At 32.1% G+C, this 21,824-nt stretch overlaps 2 protein-coding genes across 2 annotated transcripts; one reads left to right on the forward strand and one right to left on the reverse strand.

Moving 5' to 3' along the window:
* Positions 1-11,056: 11,056 nt before the first annotated feature.
* On the reverse strand, positions 11,057-17,666 carry LOC102590125 (metacaspase-1). Its single transcript, XM_006354589.2, has 5 exons — positions 17,074-17,666; positions 15,898-16,228; positions 15,312-15,432; positions 14,959-15,183; positions 11,057-11,389 (listed from the first exon to the last, which is right to left on the reverse strand). Exons 1-5 carry the CDS (start codon positions 17,447-17,449, stop codon positions 11,330-11,332), a joined length of 1,113 nt encoding a protein of 370 aa, XP_006354651.1. The 5' UTR covers positions 17,450-17,666; the 3' UTR covers positions 11,057-11,329.
* Positions 17,667-18,965: 1,299 nt separating this feature from the next.
* Positions 18,966-20,789, forward strand: LOC102601623 (60S ribosomal protein L37a). Its single transcript, XM_006354619.2, has 5 exons — positions 18,966-19,060; positions 19,772-19,811; positions 20,162-20,250; positions 20,345-20,427; positions 20,508-20,789. The coding sequence occupies exons 1-5, from the start codon at positions 19,058-19,060 to the stop codon at positions 20,569-20,571; spliced, it is 279 nt and encodes a 92-aa protein (XP_006354681.2). The 5' UTR covers positions 18,966-19,057; the 3' UTR covers positions 20,572-20,789.
* The last annotated feature ends 1,035 nt before the right edge of the window (positions 20,790-21,824 follow it).

Below are 21,824 nucleotides of genomic sequence, written 5' to 3' on the forward strand. Positions count from 1 at the left end.
ATCATTTATGAGTAAATATTAAGGAAAACTATCTAACCCAAAAAGGTATATTTATACAAAACTTCTTTTTTGTTAACAAAATTGAGAAAAAAAAACATTTACTCAATTGATTTAATTTTTTTCGTAAAATAGTCTCTCTATCTTCAAAGTACGTACGTATAAGAATAGGTATGATATTATATTAAGCAATTGATTTAAATTTTTTCGAAATAGGCTTTCTACCTTCAAAGATAACGGATAAGACCGAATATGATATTATACATATTAGGCAATTGATTTAAAAAATTTCGAAAATAATCTCTCTACCTTTAAACATATGGATAAGAATGAGTATTACATTAAGTAAGTGACTTAATTTTTTTCGTAAATTGTCTCTCTACCGTCAAAGATACGCATAAGAATGAGTATTACATCAAGTAAGTGATTTAATTTTTTTCGTAAATTGTCTCTCTACCGTCAAAGATACGCATAAGAATGAGTACAATTTTATATTAAGTAATTGATTTAAATTTTTTCGAAAATAGTCTCGCTACCTTCAAAGATATGGATAATAATGCGTACAATACTATATTAAGCAATTGAGTTAAGTTTTATCGAAAATAGTCTCTCTACCTTCAAAGATACGGATAAGAATGAGTACAATGTCATATTAAGCAATTGATTTATTATTATTTTTAAATAGTCTTTCTACCTTCAAAGATTATTGATAAGAACACGTATAGTATTACATATATCAAGCAATTGATTAAAAAAAATTCGAAAATATTATTTCTACCTTCAGAGATACGGATAAGAATGAGCACAATATTATATTAAGTAATTCATTTAAATTTCTCCAGAAATAGTCTATGTACATTCAAAGATACAAATAAGAATGAGTACAAACTTACAGTATTATATTGAGCAATTGATTTTAATTTTTTTGGAAATTGTCTCTCTATCTTCAAAATTATAAGAATGGGTACACGCCATACTTTCAATATTCTATCATGTATAATTATACTTTATATGATATTATTTTATTGTTGGCTAGATATTACTTTCAGCGCGCATTTTGTAAAAAGTGTGACACGTGTTACTATTAATAATAATCGATCTAATGCATTGTTTATTTAAAAATTAGAATGAGAAAAAGAACATAATATATAAACAAACACTCAATTGATCGTAACTGCCAAGTAAGTACTCCAATTTCAAGAGTATATATTAGTAAACGCATCGGCTTGGTCTCAACTAGCAACCAAACACTATATTTTGTCTTTGTAATATCTCTGAATACTCGATAATGATATGACACATGAATTTTTAGTGGTATCTAAGTAATCGTTTTGTAAGTTGGAGTGTTCAACTGGCAGAACATAGACAAGTTATGATGCCTAAATGTGCATACTCAAAGTTAGAGTATTTAATTATCAATTGATGTCAAGTTTGAGTGTATATATTTATATATTATGCCAAAAAAATGTAGAGAAGTAAAAATTAGAAAATTTTATTCTCTTATTTGATTTAATAAGCAACGATGAAATTGGAAAAATATTTATTACAGTAGATTTTATTTTTTTTCACACATGATTTATATTAAGTAGCTAATTTTTTCTTTCGAGAACAATCAATTTATTTTCGTAATGTAGAGGTAAGATTATGTACACACCACCTTCTCAATATCTTAGTTATAAAATTATATTGAATATGTTATTATTTATTTATTATATGAATTTATTTCAACACGAGTCGTAAAAATTGTGACACGCATTGTGAAAAATGTGACATATATTACCGATTATAATATTTTGTCTAATGTATTATCTATTTTTAAAAATAGATTGAGAAGAAAAATAAAAGGAAAAGCGTAGAAAATTAAAAATATTAAAAATTTCTTCTTTTATTTGGTTTAATAAGCAATGATAAAAATGAAAAAAATATACTTATTACATTAGAAGAAAAATATTTACTCATCTTCGATATTTAATTAAGCACATGATTTTTATTTTTTTTAAACACCTCAGTTTAATCTCAAATAGCAACTAAACACTCTATTATTGTGTCTCTATACGACATAATTTTTTGGAGGTGTTTAGACAATCATTTTGTAAGTTAGAGTGCTCAACAAAAATAATGAAAATGAGTTACAAAACCTAGATGTGCATACGTAAAATCAAATTATTTAATTATCAATTAAAGACAAATTTGAACGTAAATTTATATATTATGCAAGAAAAAAGAAATAAGCATAGAGAAGTAAAAATTAGAAATTTTCCTACACTTATTTGATTTACTAGGGAGTTAGTGCCCGTGCCGAATTTTCTATTGGCGTGAAAATAAAGAAGACGTGGTGATATTTTAAATATATTACATTATTTTTGTGCGAGGTTATACAGTGAGCTTGCTAATAAAGAGGAAAAACGGACGTTAGTGGTCCAGTAGATAAAGGTGCCCGTGCCATTTTTAAGTATAGAGATGCAAATATAGATAAAATGATATGAACATATTATAGTAAGTTACATTTAGTTTGAGAAGACTTGTACTGAAAGCTTGGTAGAAAGGCTAAGTAAGTTGTTTTCTTTAAACATATCAGTGTTTTTTGGTCCTGAAGGTTATGGAAGTAGAGTACCACATACTTCTTCCCCAAAGGTCCACTTGTATAGAAGTGGAAGGAGTTGATCTGTAATTGAAACAATAATGTAACTGTTACACTGAATACAACAAGGAATTATTTTTCCTTTTTATTTTCATCCATGTGATCAATTTTTGAACAATCATGTGTCCCGCGCGATCAGCAGAAGTTTGTCTGATATGTTTAGTTTTAGCCATGTCTATGCTAACACTCATATTTAAGGCTGCACGTCAGGAAACTATAGCACAAACAAAGCTCATTTATCACAACCTTTTGAACAAAATAAAACTCCTGATATGAATCCCAACTTCATCATCTTTGCACAAATATAGTGAAGGAATGTTTCCTGACAATGCCTGTGTCCTCCATATCTGTAAAGATTATATGTATAGTTTCAGCCTTGGTGGTTGGGTACAAACACATGCTCTATAACAAGAAATTCCCGTCTCATATGAGTGAGTTTTTTAAAATCTCGCTGAGGATCTCTATCTCCAAGGTAGCGGTAAAGTCTATGTACACTTTTTAGTCTTTACCTCCCCATAACTCGCTCTTAGTCAGATTACACCGGTTGTGTTATTGTGGTTGTAGTAAGTTTTTATTTATCTTCAGATGCAACTGTAAACTGTCAAATCTGCTTCATTTATCAACTCATTGTATCTAATTTGAATTTCAATTTGCTTATATTAAATCTATCCATGCATTCCCTGGATTAGATGTAATGAACAAATTAAAGGGAGGGTGTAGCAACAGAAACAATTATTAACTATACTTTGCAACAGATAATAGTTTCCCAAATGGTGGCATAACCAGTACATACTAAAGACATGAACAATTAAAAATTCAATTCTGTGCAGTCAATTGAGATGGTGGCTAGCCAAATTTCTGAAATCAGTCATTGCAATTTTACTATGTAACTAAGAGGAAGCATTACATTTTGGCAAAAACAATTCAAATAGTCCATGATGCGGTATACAACTCTCGGTAGTGCTATCACACTTTATGATATTATCATATTTTCTCTTGTAGAATCAGAAAAGAGCACTCCGCATAGATATGATTGTTTATTTTAAAATACCCTCATCCTTCGACACAAGTGACAAAACTTGGTATCATCCTTCGACACAATTGACAAAACTTGGTATCAACAATCTGCACCTCATGCAATTCATCTTTCGTTTCAACAGTTGTTGCATATCTACCATATGTCTGTGTCATTTCTGATTGTCAGCTGAACCATAACAAAAGCTATATGAAAAAAACATCACCGAGGAGAGGTGGTATAATGGTATAACAAGGTATCACAAAGAGTATTAAGATCTTGGTTAAACAAATAACAAAGAAGTCAAAAAGTTGTTGCACGGAGAATACACTCGATGATCCTTGAGTTGTTAACCATCATTGCAAGAACCTAGGGGAGCTTTTACCCGAAGAGCGATCACATTGCAGGAAAAATAGATACGGAAAATCAACAAATTATTCTTTGTTTTATTGCATGAAAGTATTGAATGTTTTGCAGTTGGTGTTGACCCACTTCTTGCTATCCGAGTTGGGTTGAGCTAGAAGTACAATAAGAAGGAATGGAAGCACAAGAGAGTCCTCTTTGCCAAACGACTAACTTTAGAAGTGGAAGTGATAAGAGGTTGGGCACCTAAATTGTGCAGCAAGATTCCTTAGTATCTCTCTCGATAAGGACCAAAAACATGCAATTCTCTTCAAGGATAAACAAAATTACAAAAATGTGTAATCTCCATAGTTTTGATGACTCAAAATTAGAACAGAAAGACAATCGTGTGGAATAATTGTAACACGACCGAGATTGCCTCTGTACTTGAAAAAATTTGTTGAGATAAATAAGCAAAGAGTCTGAGCGGGAAACCTAAATCCAAAAATATATGGCACGGAAGATTTAATAAGAACTATAAGTGTAGCTGAGATGATATCCAGATGCAAGCATTTTTTGCTGCTAGTGTATGAACCAAATAAGAGAACTTGGAATGAAAGCTCTTAATTTTCATTATAGTCGTGCAAAAAGAGAGAATTCTGAAATTTTAGTCACCTTGAGACGTGTCTGAAGCTTCAGATTTGATGAACAGAATTATCCAATTCCACTTCTCCTGTTAATGAAAGCTAAGAATGGTGAAAACCTACTGCATATCCTATCATTAGCATTTATTGGAGAACTTCTTGTCCAAATGGCAGGCATAAATCTTCAAACTTAAAGTTTTCTTCAGTTCTAATTGCTGCTATCCAATAGGAGATAATGTAATCATTTTTCAAGGAAAGATAAAGATTCATCAGATAAAGAAAACTTGACAACATGTAATATCATTAGACATATATATGTATGATAAGCATAGCATGTAAAATGCTTTTGATCTAACATATGTAGTTAGTTGTTGATTTCTGGTCTCCAGATAAACAGAAGGTGTGGCTTTAGCACTTGTTCATGTGCCCTGAGAACTAAGAGAAGACATTAAAACAGAGGCATGGTTTGAAAAGAACAGAGGAAACGAAAATATCCATTTTATCACCTCTTTATAGAAAGGAAATCAAATCCATTGAAAATCGCCAATCAGAAACCCCTTTTATTACTTCTTCTTTCTTGATTGACGATTAGGATGAACATTTGTACCCGCCGTGCTCAAAGTGATTGCAAAAAGGGTTAAATAACCTGCAAATATTTTCACCAAAAAAAAAAAGGGTGATGCTGGAAGATGAAAAGGGAAATGTTGTAACGTATATTTACCTACAGAATGAAAAAGAGAAATTTGTTCATCAAAAACTCCAGTTTTTACTGCATCTTCAACAATTCACTTGTTAAGTTGGTGGACGACAAAATACACAAACAAATAATTTTCTCACTTGATCTCTCGTAAAACTCTCCGGTAAATTTTTTCTTTCTTGGATTCCAACATAGCTAACACTATTAAATAGTTCAGGGGGTAAAAAATACAATATTAAATATTCTAGGGAGGTAATAGGTCATCATGAAAGTTTAGTATCGCAACAACAAATTTGACCAAAGTTGGGGTACTTTTCAGACCCTTATCCTCATAGTAAAACTAATGCAACTTTTTATACATGAATAAGATGTATCTTATTCGTTATACATGGATTAAAATAATAAAATTTCATATTTATCTTTAATTTGTTTACTTAATTATTTGTTTGTAAATAATAATGTATATTGATTTATCAGATTAAGAAGTTAAATATTTTTCTTAAAAAAGACTAGACTATTTTTGTACCTCAAATTTAGTTTCAATATTTTAGTGCCCCCCTCCCTCTCAAATTTTAAAAAATAGAACTTTTCCTTCTCTTATTCGTTATATTTAGCAATGCTGAACTTCGAAAAATAATTAGTATGGTAGAGAAAAGTATTTACTCGCGATATTTTATATTTAGTAACTAATTTTTTTTCATAAATAATTTATTTATCTTTACAAGATAGGGATGAGACTGTATACATACCAACTTCTCGATACATTGTAAAATTACATTAATATATTGTTATTATTTGTTAGTTGAATTTTTCTTTCAACATACATTGCGAGAAATTGTGACATGCCTTACACTACTACTAATAATGTCTAATGCATATTTATTTTTAAAATATAATGAAAAAAAACAAGGGAAAACTTAGAAATATTATTTCTCTTATTTGGTTTGTTGAGTAATGTCGAAATTGGGGAAATGTCAAATATGGTAGAGAAAAAACATTACCTTGATATTTATATCAGGTGATTAAATTTTTCTTTTGAAAATTATCTCTTATTTTTACACGATAAATATAAGATTGTGTATAAATCATTTTTTCAATACCTCATTTATGAAATTACATTAAATAATGAATATGTTATCGTTTAATTATAAGCTGTATTTTTTTTTTCAATACTCATTGTAAAAAATGTGATACGTGTTACCACTAATAACAATTTGCATAATATGCTATTTTTTTAAAAATCAAAATGAAAAAAACAATGAAAAACATTTTTAAAAGATGAAGAAGAAGGAGAAGTAAAAATTATAAAATTACTGAGAAAAGGTCCAAAATAGTCCCTCATATTTGAGTTAAGACTCAAAGTCATCCTTGAGTTTTCATATGTAGTCCCTCATGTTTGCAACATTGGTGCACTTTTGGTCCTCCTTCAAAATTTTACCTATTTCTTAACATTGATTTTATCCATAATTTATGTATGGAATGTTTAATTGTCATTTTATATATTTAGTAGAAATAAGAACTCCATGTGAGAGATTGTAAGAAGAAAAACACCTCGTTTTGCTTAGTAAAAATCGTATTGCAGGTAAAGTCGAGAGGTTCATCACAATGATTTCACGTGCAATAGTACAAATTTTTCTTTTCTTGCAATGTCATATATTAAAATGTTCTTAGTTTAGCTGCAGTAATATTTCTACTGAATAGAACAATGTGTTCTTCTTCTCACTTCTCTCACATAGAGTTATTGTTTCTATTAAATGTATAAAAAGACAATGGGACATTCCTTACATAAAATAATGGACAAAATTAATGTTAAAAAATAGGCAAAAGCTTAGGGAAGGACCAAAAGTGCACCAATATTGTAAACATGAGGGACTATTAGTGCTCCATGTGAAAACTCAAGGATGACTTTGAATCTTAACCTAAAGATGATGGACTATTTTGGGCCTTTTCTCTTAAATTACTTCTCTTATTTGATTTATTAAGCAATGATGAAAGTAGAAAGGGGTTGATATACTTTAACTTTCGCCCTACCTTTTTTTATTTTATTTAGATAATTATATTATGGTATAGTTCATGAAGTTACCTTATATATTCAAAATTTTATTAGGCGTTTGAACATGCGATATAGAATCATGAGATGAAATTCATATTCTTCAAAAATCATGATTTGAAAAATTCAAATCGTGATTTGGAATTTTTCAAATACAAAAATTGACCCACAATTAGTTTATATTTTATAAAAACAACTCAACATTTATATCTACCCCAAATCGCAGGTCCAAATAAAACTTCAACTTATTTCATGATTTCATCTCGCACTGCCAAACGAACCTTAATAGTATATAAATTTGTTTGTTATTGTATATGAATTTATATACACACATTTTATAATTTCATATCATATTATATATTGAAGTATAATGTTATATATTAAATTTTAAAATGTTTTTATAAAAAAAAATTGAAAGTTTTATATATGGTTAAATACCGAATTGTTTTTGGGCTAAAAATTTGTAACGTAAGTTTTGAGTTGTATTCTTGCCATGTAAGATGGGAGGGGAAAAAACTCTTCGTATCTTTTTTTTGTTTAATATACATAGTAACAAGTTTTATTACTATTTTCCTAAATTTCTTTTATCCGTTTTTTTTTTTTTTGAAATTCAGAACTAGAGAATGCCAAGATTGTCAATCAGGGAAAACCCAATAAAAAAATTTAGTACCCTAAACAAATTATTGTATTTTACATCAATCAAACTGTTGAGTTTTTAGTATAGACGTGTAAAAAATTATAAAAAGAAATTTTAATTTGCATCAAAATTATTCATAGCATGATAAGAACAATTAACTTATTATGATTGAGCTCTCAAATATATGTACATGATAGAAGTGAAATTTTAATTGGATTAAACTTTCTAGCATTACGTGGTAGAGAAAATAACATAAACCAACAATGACGATTGTGTTGGAGTAATAAATACTTCTTCATCCTTAATCCGAGGTCTCAAGTTCGAGACTCTCTGAGTACAGAGTCGCCTTTGTTATAGAGTAATTTACCCTCTAATGTGGAACTTTCTAACGCGAATTTAAATTTAATCGAACTTTAATATGAATATCGAATGGACATCAACAAAAAAGAAGAAGTGGTCCTTTAATTTATGTTTGGGGTGGATTTAAACTAATTCTTAGATTATTTTTTGTGAGTAGTTTTTGTCTTTTAAATTTGTCAAATACCAGCATTTTTTCTCTCTCACAAATATGGGTAAATCGATTTTATTTTTATTTTTTTTAAAAAGAAAGAAATTTCCTCTAAATCTACAGGTGAAGTTTGTTAGGAAAAAATGATCGACATTAAAAAGGTCTCTTTTTTTTTTGACAAACTTAAAAAACCAAAATTGTTCAAAATTATATGTAAGAAACTACTTTGAAAATGCCTCGAAGGAACCGTTTTTGTCATTTTCTGGTGCATGAAACAGTTTTTTTTTTCATCTGGTGTCCGTTATTTATATTAGAGTCCGATTAAATCTGAATTTGCGCCGTGAAGTTCCACTTTGGGGTAAATTGCTCCTTAACAAAGACAATTTCATATTTAGGGAAACTCAAACCCGAGACCTCTGATTAAGAATAAAGAAATATTTATCATTCCATCACAACTCTCATTGGTTCTTTCTTTCTTCTTCTTTTTTTTCACTAAATGATAGTGCAATTATGGAATGTCCAGGAAATAACTAAATAGCATATATAGTTTGGTTTCATAGTTTTCTCAGATGAAAATATACATATGTTCAAAAGCTTGGTATAGATATATACATAAAAAAATCATTTTAATTTGTCGTAATTATGGAAAAAAGTTTTTAATTATAAATTATAAGATCTGAAAATATCATTTTTTATAAATTTTAAAAACAAATTTATTAGGGATGTAAAAAACAAAACTAGCTAGGTTGGGGAGGAAAAGTAAAAGTTAAGAAATACATGTGGTCATTTCTTTTGTTTGGTAGTAGTTAAAAAAGAGCAAGGGAAATGAAAATATTTATTAAGCAACGACATGATATGAGTTAAAAAGATATTTTATGAGATTATTTTATTACATCTTTTGTTAAATATGGAAATAGATGTTCGTCATTTTAGTACAATGATGGAATGAAACATTTTCGAAAGGTGGTGGAATCTGTGATGGAGAACTTGTAATATCTCTCTAGATCTAGCGAATATAGAAGCTGACCGTTGAGCCCACTCTGACCTCGCACGCAGGGGGGAGGGGCGCTTGTCGTTGCTAGTTAATATCTCAAACCAAACCTGAAATATAGTAGTTAATTTCAAATTTTATCTCGAGATTATTATTCTTATCTCACGTATCAAACAACTAAATAAAAAAAAATGTATATTCAATTATTAGGTACTTTCCTTCCAACCATACCAAACTATAAACGTAAATCAACAGTTATTCACCAAAGGAAATAATTAAACTACTCATGAATTTTCTTGTAGAGAGTAAGTACTAAATGCATTTATACAATAGCCATACACAAATTAGTTTTTGCATTTTATTTTATTTTACATTGGATAAGAGCCATTGCATGATTTGTAAATGGGAAGGAAAATCTACTTGTTTGGCTGTGAGAATTATTTATTTATTTTTGAATTTTTTTTATTTATTTATTTAAAATTAAGTGTTTGATTATAAAGATTTTAATCTAACTTTGAGTTATTGGATTTCAAATTTAGAAAACTATTCCAAACCTGTTTTGCTATTCCATTTTCAACTCCAAGTTGAATAAGTGCTCCAAACATGAGAAAAATGTTCTATTCTCTCTTTTGCAAAAAAAAAATATAATTAAACGTAACTTCATCTTCAATTTTATAAATTTTCAAAAAAAAAGTAAACAATATTTCAAATCCATGGCCAAAAAGCCTACTTTGTTTGTAAAGAAAAAACTATTCTTCACTTTTTGTAGTTTGTTAACAAAACCAAGGAAAAAGAAAGGACAGGAAAGAAAACAAAAAGTTTTCCACTAGAACTCTCTTAAATTCTTCTTACACTCACTAAAATAAAGCTTATGTGTTTAGCAAATAAACAATTTTCTTATTTAATTTTAGTGTTTGATAATTAAATAAAAAAATATGATCAAAAGAACAATTATATAAGTGGAGGTGACTGGTGAGTGAGGAGGTGGAAAAGAGACGATCAACGTAAAATGTCACTTACGAAATTTATTTTTTCTACTCCAATTTATTTTCACCAACCCAACATACAAAAATTAAAAAATATATATAAAGAATATATTCCTCCCTATCAAACACACCCTTAACCATACTAGTTTTTAGTTATTTCAACAGAATTGTGCTCTTTAGTGCTTATAGCATTACTTTATATAGGTTCACAAAAAGAATAAAACTAAACTACTACTTTGTTAGTATTATAGTAAGAAAAAAAAAGTTTTTTCTATAAATAATTGGTAGATTTTGTTGAAATCAATTTATTCCCACCATGAATAATTAATAAATATCAATCAATGTGTCATTTGATTGACACATAACTCTCAAATCTCAGTTTCTACTTTTTGTATTTTGCAAAAGCAACTTGAAGCAAATATTTTCTGAAAAAGGTACAAAATTGAGGTAGCAAATTCACCTAAGCTGGTACTTGGTAGACAAATCCATTGAAAAACGCCTATATAAAACAACTCAAATTTCTTTTATACAAAGGCAAAAGAGGAAGGTAAGCATAAAACTTCTCAAGTAAAGAACCAGAGTACCAAGGAGTTACATCTCACAGCTAAATTTTTGAACAAATTCAGTAAATCTGTAGATATTGCAACAGTTAAAGGCCAGCTATATTGACAATAGTTTCATTATAAAGCTTTCTATCAGAAAGCTAAGCTATTCGCATTCTCATGCATAAGCAGCATATTATAGGACCCGATGAAATTTCTATCTATACAAAAAATCCAAATGCAAACACACCAAAAGGGGGAACGAGGGCAGAAGGAGTATCACAATGAAAATGGCTTCGCATACACATCGAATGGCTGGCAAGCTGTTAACTGGGGCTCCTGAAAAGAGTGCAGGGCAAATGTCAAGAACTACACTTACATTCTGTAACTCAAGGAAAATTATGATAGAATAATGACTTTACACCTGTACGAGTAAGTTTGATAATGGTCATAATTTCAAAAGAAGAAAGCTGATAAACACAAAACATGTCAAGCCTTTCAGAGCATAGCTAGTGCATTTATGCTCTTGCTAACCATGAGCTGCAAATGGAGTTGATGCTTCAATCAATGCCAAAAAGAATTTTAAAATGTGGGTGAAATACACAAGGGTACTACAATAAACTCCCAAAATCACCCAAAAGGAAGAACAAGATTGGATCAAGCCTCAGATCACTTAAGTAATTGTGAAGCTCCAAAAATTGAAGTTTGAAAGCCTCAAGTGAGCCAAGAATTTTTTTCAGTTCAAAGTAGATTTGAATTATTCAAATATATGATATTGTTGACATTCTACTTAATGGTAAAATGAAATCACTAGATAACTAGAACTTTAGAAATAAAAGTGTGTGCAAAGCCAATTTTTTTAATTCAAAATGTATGAAATTATTTTCAACATTTCACATAGATGATGAGAATTTTAAAAAATATTACATTAACCTTATATATTTCCTAAAACATTGCATACATGTTTATATATAAATTTTATTGTATAAATTTAAACCACTTATCAGAGATAGGATTCAGAATCTAAACACTGCTTCTTCAAGAGCATTTTTTTCTTTATCAACAGGTTGAGCTGAGATCTAGACCTTTTAAATTCTTAAATCACCTAGCAAAACATGTACAGTTCCAGGACATTGTGAAGCATGCATGGCAGGATAATCAAAGAGGAAATGGCATGGGGAGAGTGTGGCAGAAATTAAAGAGGGTGAAGCAAGCACAAAAGACTCTCAATACAACTGCATTTCAGGGAGTGGAAGCTAGAATCAAGTTGTACAGACAACAGTTGCAGGATGTACAGAGCTCTATGAGGCAACCAGGCCAGCCTACAAGCTTGATTGAAACAGAAAGGGAGGCGAAACTAAACCGAGAGAAATGGCTAAATGTAGAAGAAAGCATCATGAGACAGAAGTCAAGGGTGCAATGGTTGAAACTGGGAGATGGTAATACAGCTTACTTCCATGTTAGTCTAAAAAATAGGCTAGCTCAGAATAGAATCACCAGCTTGACCAGTGCAAATGGAAATATAATGACAAGCAGCAGTGATATAGAGGAGGAGATACTTGGTTTTTACAAAAAAAATATTGGAGACTTGTGCAAACCAATTACCAGCAGTAAATCACCAAGTAATGAGAGATGGACCTAGATTGGATAGAGGGAAACAAGCACATCTGATAGTGCCTGTCTCAAGAGATGAAATACTACAGGCTCTACAGGGAATAAATGACAATAAAGCACCAGGGTCTGATGGTTTTATTGCCATCTTTTTCAAGAAAGTGTGGGCAACTGTAGGAGAAGAGATCACTGATGCTATCCATGAGTTTTTCTTATCAGGGAAGCTACTTAAAGCCATAAACTGCACCACTGTGACACTAATCCCTAAAATAGACCATCCATCAAATATTTCAGAGTATAGACCTACCTCATGTTGTACTGTGGTGTACAAAATTATTTCAAAAGTGCTCACTAATAGAATGCAGAGTGTGATGGATAGTCTAGTAGATAAAGAGCAGTCTGCTTTTGTGCCAGGTAGGCTGATAAATGACAACATTATCTTGAGCACTGAACTGGTCAAGGGCTATGAGAGGAAAGGGGTATCCCCTAGATGCATGCTGAAAGTTGATATGAGGAAAGCATATGATTCAGTGAAGATAGATTCCCAGTATGTTTGTGGACTGGATTTTCCAATGCATAAGCACAATGTCTTACACTGTCTTGACTAATGGCTTCCCCAGCACTCCCTTTGAGGCAAAGAAGGGGCTAAGACAAGGAGATCCACTATCTCCTTATCTCTTTGTTTTAGCCATGAAATATTTCACCAGACTGCTTAAACAACTGAGGAAGTCCCCAAATTTCAAGTACCATCCAAGATGTGCTAAAATGCACCTGGTCCAATTAAGCTTCGCTGATGACCTACTCTTGTTTAGTAAAGGTGAACTCACATCTGTTAGACAAGTTTATGAGCTTTTCAAAGTTTTCTCATCAGCTTCTGGGCTGGAAGCTAATATAGATACAAGCTCCATTTATTTTGGAGGAGTATCACTTGAAATGCAGCAAGCTATACTATAGGAACTAGGCTTCTCACAGGGCACAATGCCTTTTAAATACTTGGGAGTCCCCTTAAATACTGAGAGAGTAACTATTGTGCAATGCCAACTATTGATTGACAAGATTATGGGAAGGATACAGAACTGGACCTCTAGGTTCCTTTCCTATGCAGGAAGGGTCCAATTTATCAGAGTGTGTTATTCTCTGTTCACACGTGTTCTGGTCGCAGGTGTTTATCTTACCAAAGAAAGTGATCAAATGCATTGAAGGGTTATGTAGAAGTTTCATATGGACTGGAGGTGCAGATATATCAAAGAAAGCATTGATTGCACTTGGGACCAGCTATGTAAACCAAGGACTACAGGAGGCCTAAGTATCTTAAGTATTCAGTAGTGGAACAAGGCAGCCATCTGCAAACTCCTGTGGAACCTGAGCAAAAAAGAAGGACAAGCTATGGGTACAATGGGTGCATATGTATAATGGGAAACAAGGAACAGTGTGGAATATCCAAGCAAACCAAGCCTCATGGATGGTGAGGAAAATACTACAAGCACATTAATACTTGGAGGCTGTGAGATGGAATGAAGCACAAGTAATACAAACAGTGAAGTTCTCAATTAAGCAAGTGTATCAACTGCTGAGAGGGGAATATCCAAAAGTAGAGTGGAGGAAACTGGTGTGCAATACTATTGCTTGCCCAAAATGGAGTTTTAAATTATTTTTAACTCTACATGGGAGATTCCTGACAAAGGAAAGACTACTTGCTTGGGGAAGCGTGGATAGCACCAAGTGTATACTGTGTGATGCTGGGAATGAGAACATCAAGCATTTATTCTTCAGCCGCCCCTACTCGGGTCAGGTCTGGCAGAAGGTTCTACGATGGCAAAATATCCAGAAGCAGGCATCTGGATAGAATGAGGAGCAGAGATGGGCACAAGACAATTACAAAGGGAAATTACGAGAAGCTGAAATCTTTCGAATCACACTTGAAGCCAGTGTTTACTACATCTGGCAGGAGAGGAACCATAGGATTTTTCAGAAGAAGAATAGAGCTGTGGCGCTCTAATTAAGAAGATTGTTCAAGAAGTCCATATCAGAGGAGGAATGAAGCCGAAATTGAGCACGAAAATGCAGATGCTAGATTGGTACCCTATCTAATTACCTACTGGGTTATACATGGTATTGGATAGACTAAGCAATGGTTTGGGGTAGAGTATGATAGAATGCTGGAATTATATAGTTCTGGGAGATGTCCAGACTGTTCTTTTGATTTGTAACTCCCGCTTGGTAATAAAATCAGTTTATTTACCCAAAAAATTTTTTTTTTACTTCAGTGGTAAATTAACATAGTTTGTTCAAGTTACCTGACTAAATCCTCCACCCATACCAACACTACCACCTGTCAGAAGCATGGAGATGAGAGATGTGACAGCACCGCCACCAAAGTCACCCCCTGAACTTCCACCAGCTTGTCGAATAGCATTTCGCATTGCCGTCAATATACTTCCATATGTGGCACCATGACCACGCTCAATAGCTTGAATGAAACAGAAAGTCATAGCACCAGTTGAAGTTATTTTTGAAAGAGCCTGCACATCAAAGTCATTAGTTTCCTAATAGCTTCTAAGTTTAATCCAGTACACAGAAAGAGAGATAAACTAATAGTTTCAAGTTAAATCCAGTACACAGAAAGAGGGATAACATTAATCAAACTTACAGATGTATCAGCTGAAGTTTGATCATCATCACAACCACTAAAAGAGAAAACTTCACCACCATTAGTTCCTTTCCAGACACCAGAACGGGGACGATGGTCTTCCCATACATATTGTCCGCTCCTGTTTTCATGAAGTTACAAAAATAAGTATTACCAAAGATAGAGTAGAATTAGAAGTTGAACCTAGCTGGAAAAAAAATTACAGAACATTTTCAAGGTATTAACTTGTGTACTGTATATCATGTTCTAATTTAATCATATTTGTAGAATTTGTTGTTTAGTCAAACCATATACATTCTCGAACTGAAGAGTCACTCATGGAACATATCATATCTCAAATGTCAGAGTAACCTATTAGTGAGGCGGCTCTTACTTATCAGCCCTCTATCTTAAATGAAAACAAAACAAAAGATACTTTGTTAATCTTTAAGATTAGGAATCTCTTAGTTGTAAAATAAATACTCATTAAACATATTTAATGAAATTCGACTTTTTGTTTATCCAACTATACCTAAATGCTTCAACCAATAGATAACAATATCTAACAAAGAAAATTATCATAAATTACTAAGGATAAGTGACATACCTGCTCATTCTACAAAGGAATGGAAGGTCTAAAACAGTTCCGCTGTGGCAAGCATCTATTATGGCATGAAGTTTTACTCCTTGAGGAAGAGGCCTGACAATTGTTGCATTGATTTCATCATCAACAATCATACCCTGAGTTTCAAAATCTAGGGGACATAAAGTTTCATCATATCCATCCACTTCATCTCCATTGTAATTCCTTTGTCTTGAGCCATGACCAGAATAATGAAAGAGTAGCGAGTCTCCCGGTTGGCATCCCTGTACAAGCCAATACAATGCCATGCGCATGTTCTGTTTAGTCGGAGTTCTATATGGATCGGTTTCCTCTTCTGCACATGCCAAGAGAGTTGAAATGATGAAACACGTCTCTAAAACAAATTACCCAAAGTTGAAAAAATTCAAGCATCCACACTTCTGAGATTATTGTCAATGTAAAAAGGATAAACTATGATAACTAGTTGTTACAAACAATAGAAGAGTGTAGACATACAATCATAACTATTCATCCTTGCAAATTTGTTAGGTACACTTTGAAAATTGATGGTGGCAATCAAAACTCAAAAGACTGTAGAGGTTGCACAACTAACCAAATAAAAAGAAACTATTAAAACGACTCCAGGCCGCTAACATCCATAATGTTAGACGCGCCGTCATCTGATCATGTGGAGTATGCTGTCCTTTTTTCTTCATAATATGGTTAGCCCCACCCGAACCCCCTACACCTAGGAGCTTCAAAGTCATTTTTTTCTCAGTTGCACCTTTGGTAACTCTAATCCCCTCATTGTTAGAAGTTGAGGCCCTAACCACACTAGCCTATCCCTTGATCCTCTGAAAACTTATTGATGATCACTGCGTAAAAGGGACTATTTTGAAAGGCAATTTCCTTCTTTGACTGGTTTGGACACCACATGTATATCCGGGAACAAAGTTGTGTATTGATTTGCTCAAAAGTGAAAATAAACAACTTCTGCAATCTCAATCAATGTTTTCTCATTAGATTTTCAAAAGGTTATATCAATCAACTATATCTCAATCCTAAACTAGTTGAATAAGGTAAATGAGATCTCCAAAAGAACAATTCCTAAGCAACAGAATCAAACAAATCATCCTAATTTATGCAATTCATATAATTGTCAAAACAGCTTAAAAAGCACAAAGATTCAAATTTTTTTACCAGTAAGCATAAGAATAGACGCCTCTGGAAAATGAAACTTGTTGATCAAGAGATATTTCATACATTTAGCATCATTAAGGCATCCTTTCAGTTCATGCCTAGAATACTTATATGATACACCAACAATCACAGCTTTCTTTCTTCCATGAGCATTGGGTGGTGGGCCAGGAGGTGCGTGGTTGTAAGGGGACGGAGGTGCGGCGGCGGCAGATGAAGACGGTGGTGGGTGCTGGTATTGATTATGTGGTGGTGGAAGAACAGCACGCGGGTCAGCCAACTGTGTTACTGCCTGACAAATCGCACAACGAATGGATCTTGCACCTGGTGGTAGCTGTAATGGGGTATGACAATTGGAACAGTTTACCAGCATCATCATGGTTGATCTATGGCTCAAGAAAATTGGGGTAAGGGTACAAAGAATTTTTTGGAATTGAGGAATATGGAGAATGGGGTTTAGGTTAAAGGGAGAAAAATTGGGAGAATCAAGAATATGAAGATGGAGGAATGATATGTTATAATTAGAGTATAAAATTTGTCATGTATGCCAAAAGGTTTTGACTTTTTATTATTTGGAAGAAAAAGAAAGAATCTAAGGGCAAAAGAAAATGACAATGGCTAACGCAATTTGGTATTGGTATTGTAAAGCTTATTTCAATTTTATTGTTTGAAGTTTCCATCAATTGTGCAGTGTTTCGTCCGCGTACGCGCTAAATGACGATGTGATTACTTATCTTCCATTTGATTATAGATTATACAATTGAAATTTTGTAAATTTAAGTTTTTAGAAGCTGTAATTTTTTCCTCGATCAGTTTCATGGCCAAACATATATTTAAAAATAAATTTTAAAAAATTTATAACCAAACGTCATGTTAATATATCACGTATTGGGGGTGTGCTTTGGTTCGATTTAATGTATTATCGGTTAATTTATCGATTTTTAAATATGATAAATAAATAACCAAACCAATAAGATATTTTTTTATTGATTTTTGATTTATCGATTTTGGTTCTTAATGGTTCGATTTTTGGTTTAATGAATAAGAAAATGCTTATAAAATAAATACATGACTTCTCCAACAATTTGACGCGACAAGACACTAATGTAATTTTTAAAATGCTCATAGAATAAAAACAATAATAACTAACATAAAAAGAACTATACAAGTTACACAATGAGAATATGAAATGAATAGAGTTCTTACTTTAGGTATTGGTGTTTTGTATAATATGAAGTTGTGAACTTAAAGTTGATATGTAGGGTAATTTGAAGGCTAGAGGTCAAAGACAATAACTACTAAGGTACTGAGATTAATGTTTAGAGTAATATTTATGTACGGGTAAATGTTTAAATTACTACAGTCTTAATGAGTTATCGCTTATTGGTTTATCCAATATTAAAAAACCAAATCGATAACTTGATAATTTATTGTTTTTATAAAATCGTTAAAAACCCGTTAGCCCAATAACCCAATAACAATAAACCAATTACACTTTTTTTTATTTGATTTATTGATTAGTTCGATTTTTGCACACCCCTATCACATACGCATGTTACATGTTTACGTTTATTTTCAATTTAACACAAATCTGAAAATTAAAATAAGCTTTAAAAAAACAAAATCTGACAATAATTTAATATTTTCTTAATCTTGATGACTAAATTAAATTAAACTCGATTGCATACGATTTTAGTTCACTTTATTGAAAACTAAGTTATGAATTTGAATTATGTTACATCTCATTACAAAATTTTCATTCCCAAATGCTATTATATGAGTATTAGACTAGAAAAAAGGACTAAATGGGCCTGTATCCCTTACTGGATTTTAGGGCAAAACCCATGTTAGGATCCACTTAGAATCGGGCCACCCATATAAAAGCACCAACAAAAAGGACTAATTCTTTGCAATCTAGGGTTTTATTGCAGCAGCCGCGGCGTCTTCTCTTCCAGCAGGTGTCAAGGTTCTTCCGTAACTCACCAAAATGGTAATCTCTACTCTTAAATTCAAACAACCATTACTGTTTAAAACCTTCAGTAATTAGCAATTTGAACAATATACTGTTATGCGGATTTACGCATCTTGTATTGTTTTGATGGATTTCTTTTTCTGGTTTAAGTGTTGGATTAATCCTCAATTAGGTGAAATGTTTAGTTAGTTTTTGTTGCTTCTTCAAGTACCAGTAAAAGTCAAGTGCTCCGGGTAGCAAAGGTGGAGTCTTTAAGCTGATGATTATATGGGCCTCTTCTTTTGTTCTGTTTGGTGTTCTTCTGATTTTCTATTCTATTGTACTACGCTCTTTTCTCGTTGTATGCATATAGCTTGGGTTAGAAACAGTTTATGGGGAATATTACTCTTGTAATTTTGCCGACATTGCTAGCTATATGAATTATTAATATTAAATATTTTCAACTTAAATCTATATATGATTGCCACATATGTATAGCATAGGCAGAAACATCTTGGGTCCTTTGCGGTAGAGCCTCTTCTTTCTTTAATCTTACTTTGTGGTTGCCTGAATGGAATAAAGTTTATGGTTGTCCAATTACAATGCATGGCTTTTGATTTAATTGATTATTCAATGATTTGATATCTTATAATTTCTTGTTCGACTGCTAAGATATTTCTCATTTTCTTCGTTATATCCTCTCATTTTAGCTTGACATGCTTGTTAAATGCAACTCTTTTATTTATGCAGACCAAGAGAACCAAGAAGGCTGGTATTGTCGGGAAATACGGTGTGTACCTTAAATGCTTAAGATGCTGTTGTGTTACTTCTGTATTTTAATGGTGAACAATAAGTAGCTTATTCTAGAAGATTGCATGTGAAGAAAAACAATAAGATTTGGATTTGCAGCTTATAGTTTATCACAATGATTTTCTAATAAACAAGACCGTTGTTATCTGCAATAACAATAATTATACCAGTCATTTATGTGGATTCTGTCTCCATTACTTAATTTTTGGTCATGATTTCATTTATACCTGCATTTGGTGACTACGATCTACTGTTGGTATCCTCTAAGAAGCTTCATTTTCTTTTTTTAATGAAGTCCTTGAATAACCTCCTCTTTCTCCCAACATATAGGTACCCGTTATGGTGCCAGTTTGAGGAAGCAGATCAAGAAGATGGAGGTCAGTCAGCACAGCAAGTACTTCTGTGAGTTCTGCGGAAAGGTACAATTCTCCTGTGTTTTTGTATGATAGTTTGTTATAGAGCATGGATTCATTATTACATTGATAATAATGTCATTATGTTCTTACCTTGTAGTATGCCGTCAAGAGGAAAGCTGTTGGTATTTGGGGTTGCAAGGACTGTGGCAAAGTGAAAGCTGGTGGTGCTTACACATTGAAGTAATTATCATCTGAGCTCTTGCTGTTCTCTTTCTTGTTCTGTGCTTAAAGTACTAATTCTTTTTTCCTCTTTTTTCCAGCACTGCTAGCGCTGTTACCGTAAGGAGCACTATCCGAAGGCTTAGGGAGCAGACAGAGAGCTAGTCATTTAGCTGCTAGCTAATTTAAAGTTGAAATTGATATAGTTTCACTGTTTGATATCTTGGTTTTGCATTGAAAGAGTTGTATTGTCTACTGTTTTTGAAAATTTTGATTTAGCCTAAGCATTGGAACAATATTCCCAGTGTGACTTATCCCAGATCTTATTTTCTCTATCTTATCAAGTTGAAGTTTAATGGATTTCATGTTTCCTTGCTGTGCAAGTGTTTTTGTGAGGTCTGTTGTTTTCTGATTTGCTCTTTCGTCATAATGGAACTTTGATCCCTGTTCGTTTAGGAGAGCCAAATCCCTCTATCTTACCCTCTATCTTAATCGAGTTGTAGTTGAAATGACTTCATTGGCTTGACTTAAACATCTCTGCGTGGTGGTTATTGTACCAAATCATATAAAGTAATATAATATAGCTACGCGGATTATACAATATAGCTTACTTATGCGTGAGTTATACACTAACTATACATTACGAAACACTCAACAAGTTTATTATAACTTCATTATACATGAAGTATACACCAAATAGACATATACACTAACTATTCAATCTCAAACAATTAAAAATTTAGAAATGAAATTCTCTCAATCTTTTGAGTCTTTTAATATATAATTTGCTTGAAACGATTATTGTTTGCAGTACATCAAATTATAAAGAAGAAAATTAAGAAAAAGGATGAAGCAGTAGCAAAAAAGGAGGAGGAAGGGGAAAAAAGAAGAAGATGATGAAGAAGAGGGAAGTTGCTGGAGAAGAAAAAGAAAACGAAGAAGACACGACAATCATTTTCTTTAACTTTTATTTGAAACAATTAGGGCCAAATAGCCATTTTATATTGGACTAAAAAGATGGTATGGACTGACATTTTGCATATTTTGCCCTTTAACTTTTACCATATAGTTAGAATTTTGGGCTAATAAGAGTGTTTTGTACTTGAATCAAAATAAGTAAAGATAATCTTATTTATATTGATGTAACCTTCATTTTTTCTAAAACACTAGTTTCGAAAAAAGTTTAGTTCTCGAGTCTTAGGTTTCATCGAGAAAAACGCCGCACTTCCAATCTTCTTCACTCTTATTTTTCATCTTCTTCGATTTCACATCTATAAGCTCTATTGACTGATCAAAACTTTTTTTTTTATTCTTTTGAATTCTTGATGGTATTTTTTTTAGAATTTATAAATGTCAAAAATTAAATATACATTACTTGGGAGAAGAATGAGAAATGTCGATTGATAGATCGGTTAACT

The sequence above is a fragment of the Solanum tuberosum genome, unplaced genomic scaffold (genome assembly GCF_000226075.1).
Source record: "Solanum tuberosum cultivar DM 1-3 516 R44 unplaced genomic scaffold, SolTub_3.0 scf00173, whole genome shotgun sequence".
Lineage (NCBI taxonomy): Eukaryota > Viridiplantae > Streptophyta > Magnoliopsida > Solanales > Solanaceae > Solanum > Solanum tuberosum.

Coding starts and splice junctions, on each gene's coding strand:
- LOC102590125 (XM_006354589.2), bottom strand. CDS start 17,449: ATGATGATGCTGGTAAACTGTTCCAATTGTCATACCCCATTACAGCTA. Junction 16,229..17,073: donor GTCTATTCTTATGCTTACTG/GTAAAAAAATTT, acceptor TGGCATGTGCAG/AAGAGGAAACCGATCCATAT. Junction 15,184..15,311: donor AAACTTCAGCTGATACATCT/GTAAGTTTGATT, acceptor TTTGATGTGCAG/GCTCTTTCAAAAATAACTTC.
- LOC102601623 (XM_006354619.2), top strand. Junction 20,251..20,344: donor TCTGTGAGTTCTGCGGAAAG/GTACAATTCTCC, acceptor CTTACCTTGTAG/TATGCCGTCAAGAGGAAAGC. Junction 20,428..20,507: donor GGTGGTGCTTACACATTGAA/GTAATTATCATC, acceptor TCTTTTTTCCAG/CACTGCTAGCGCTGTTACCG.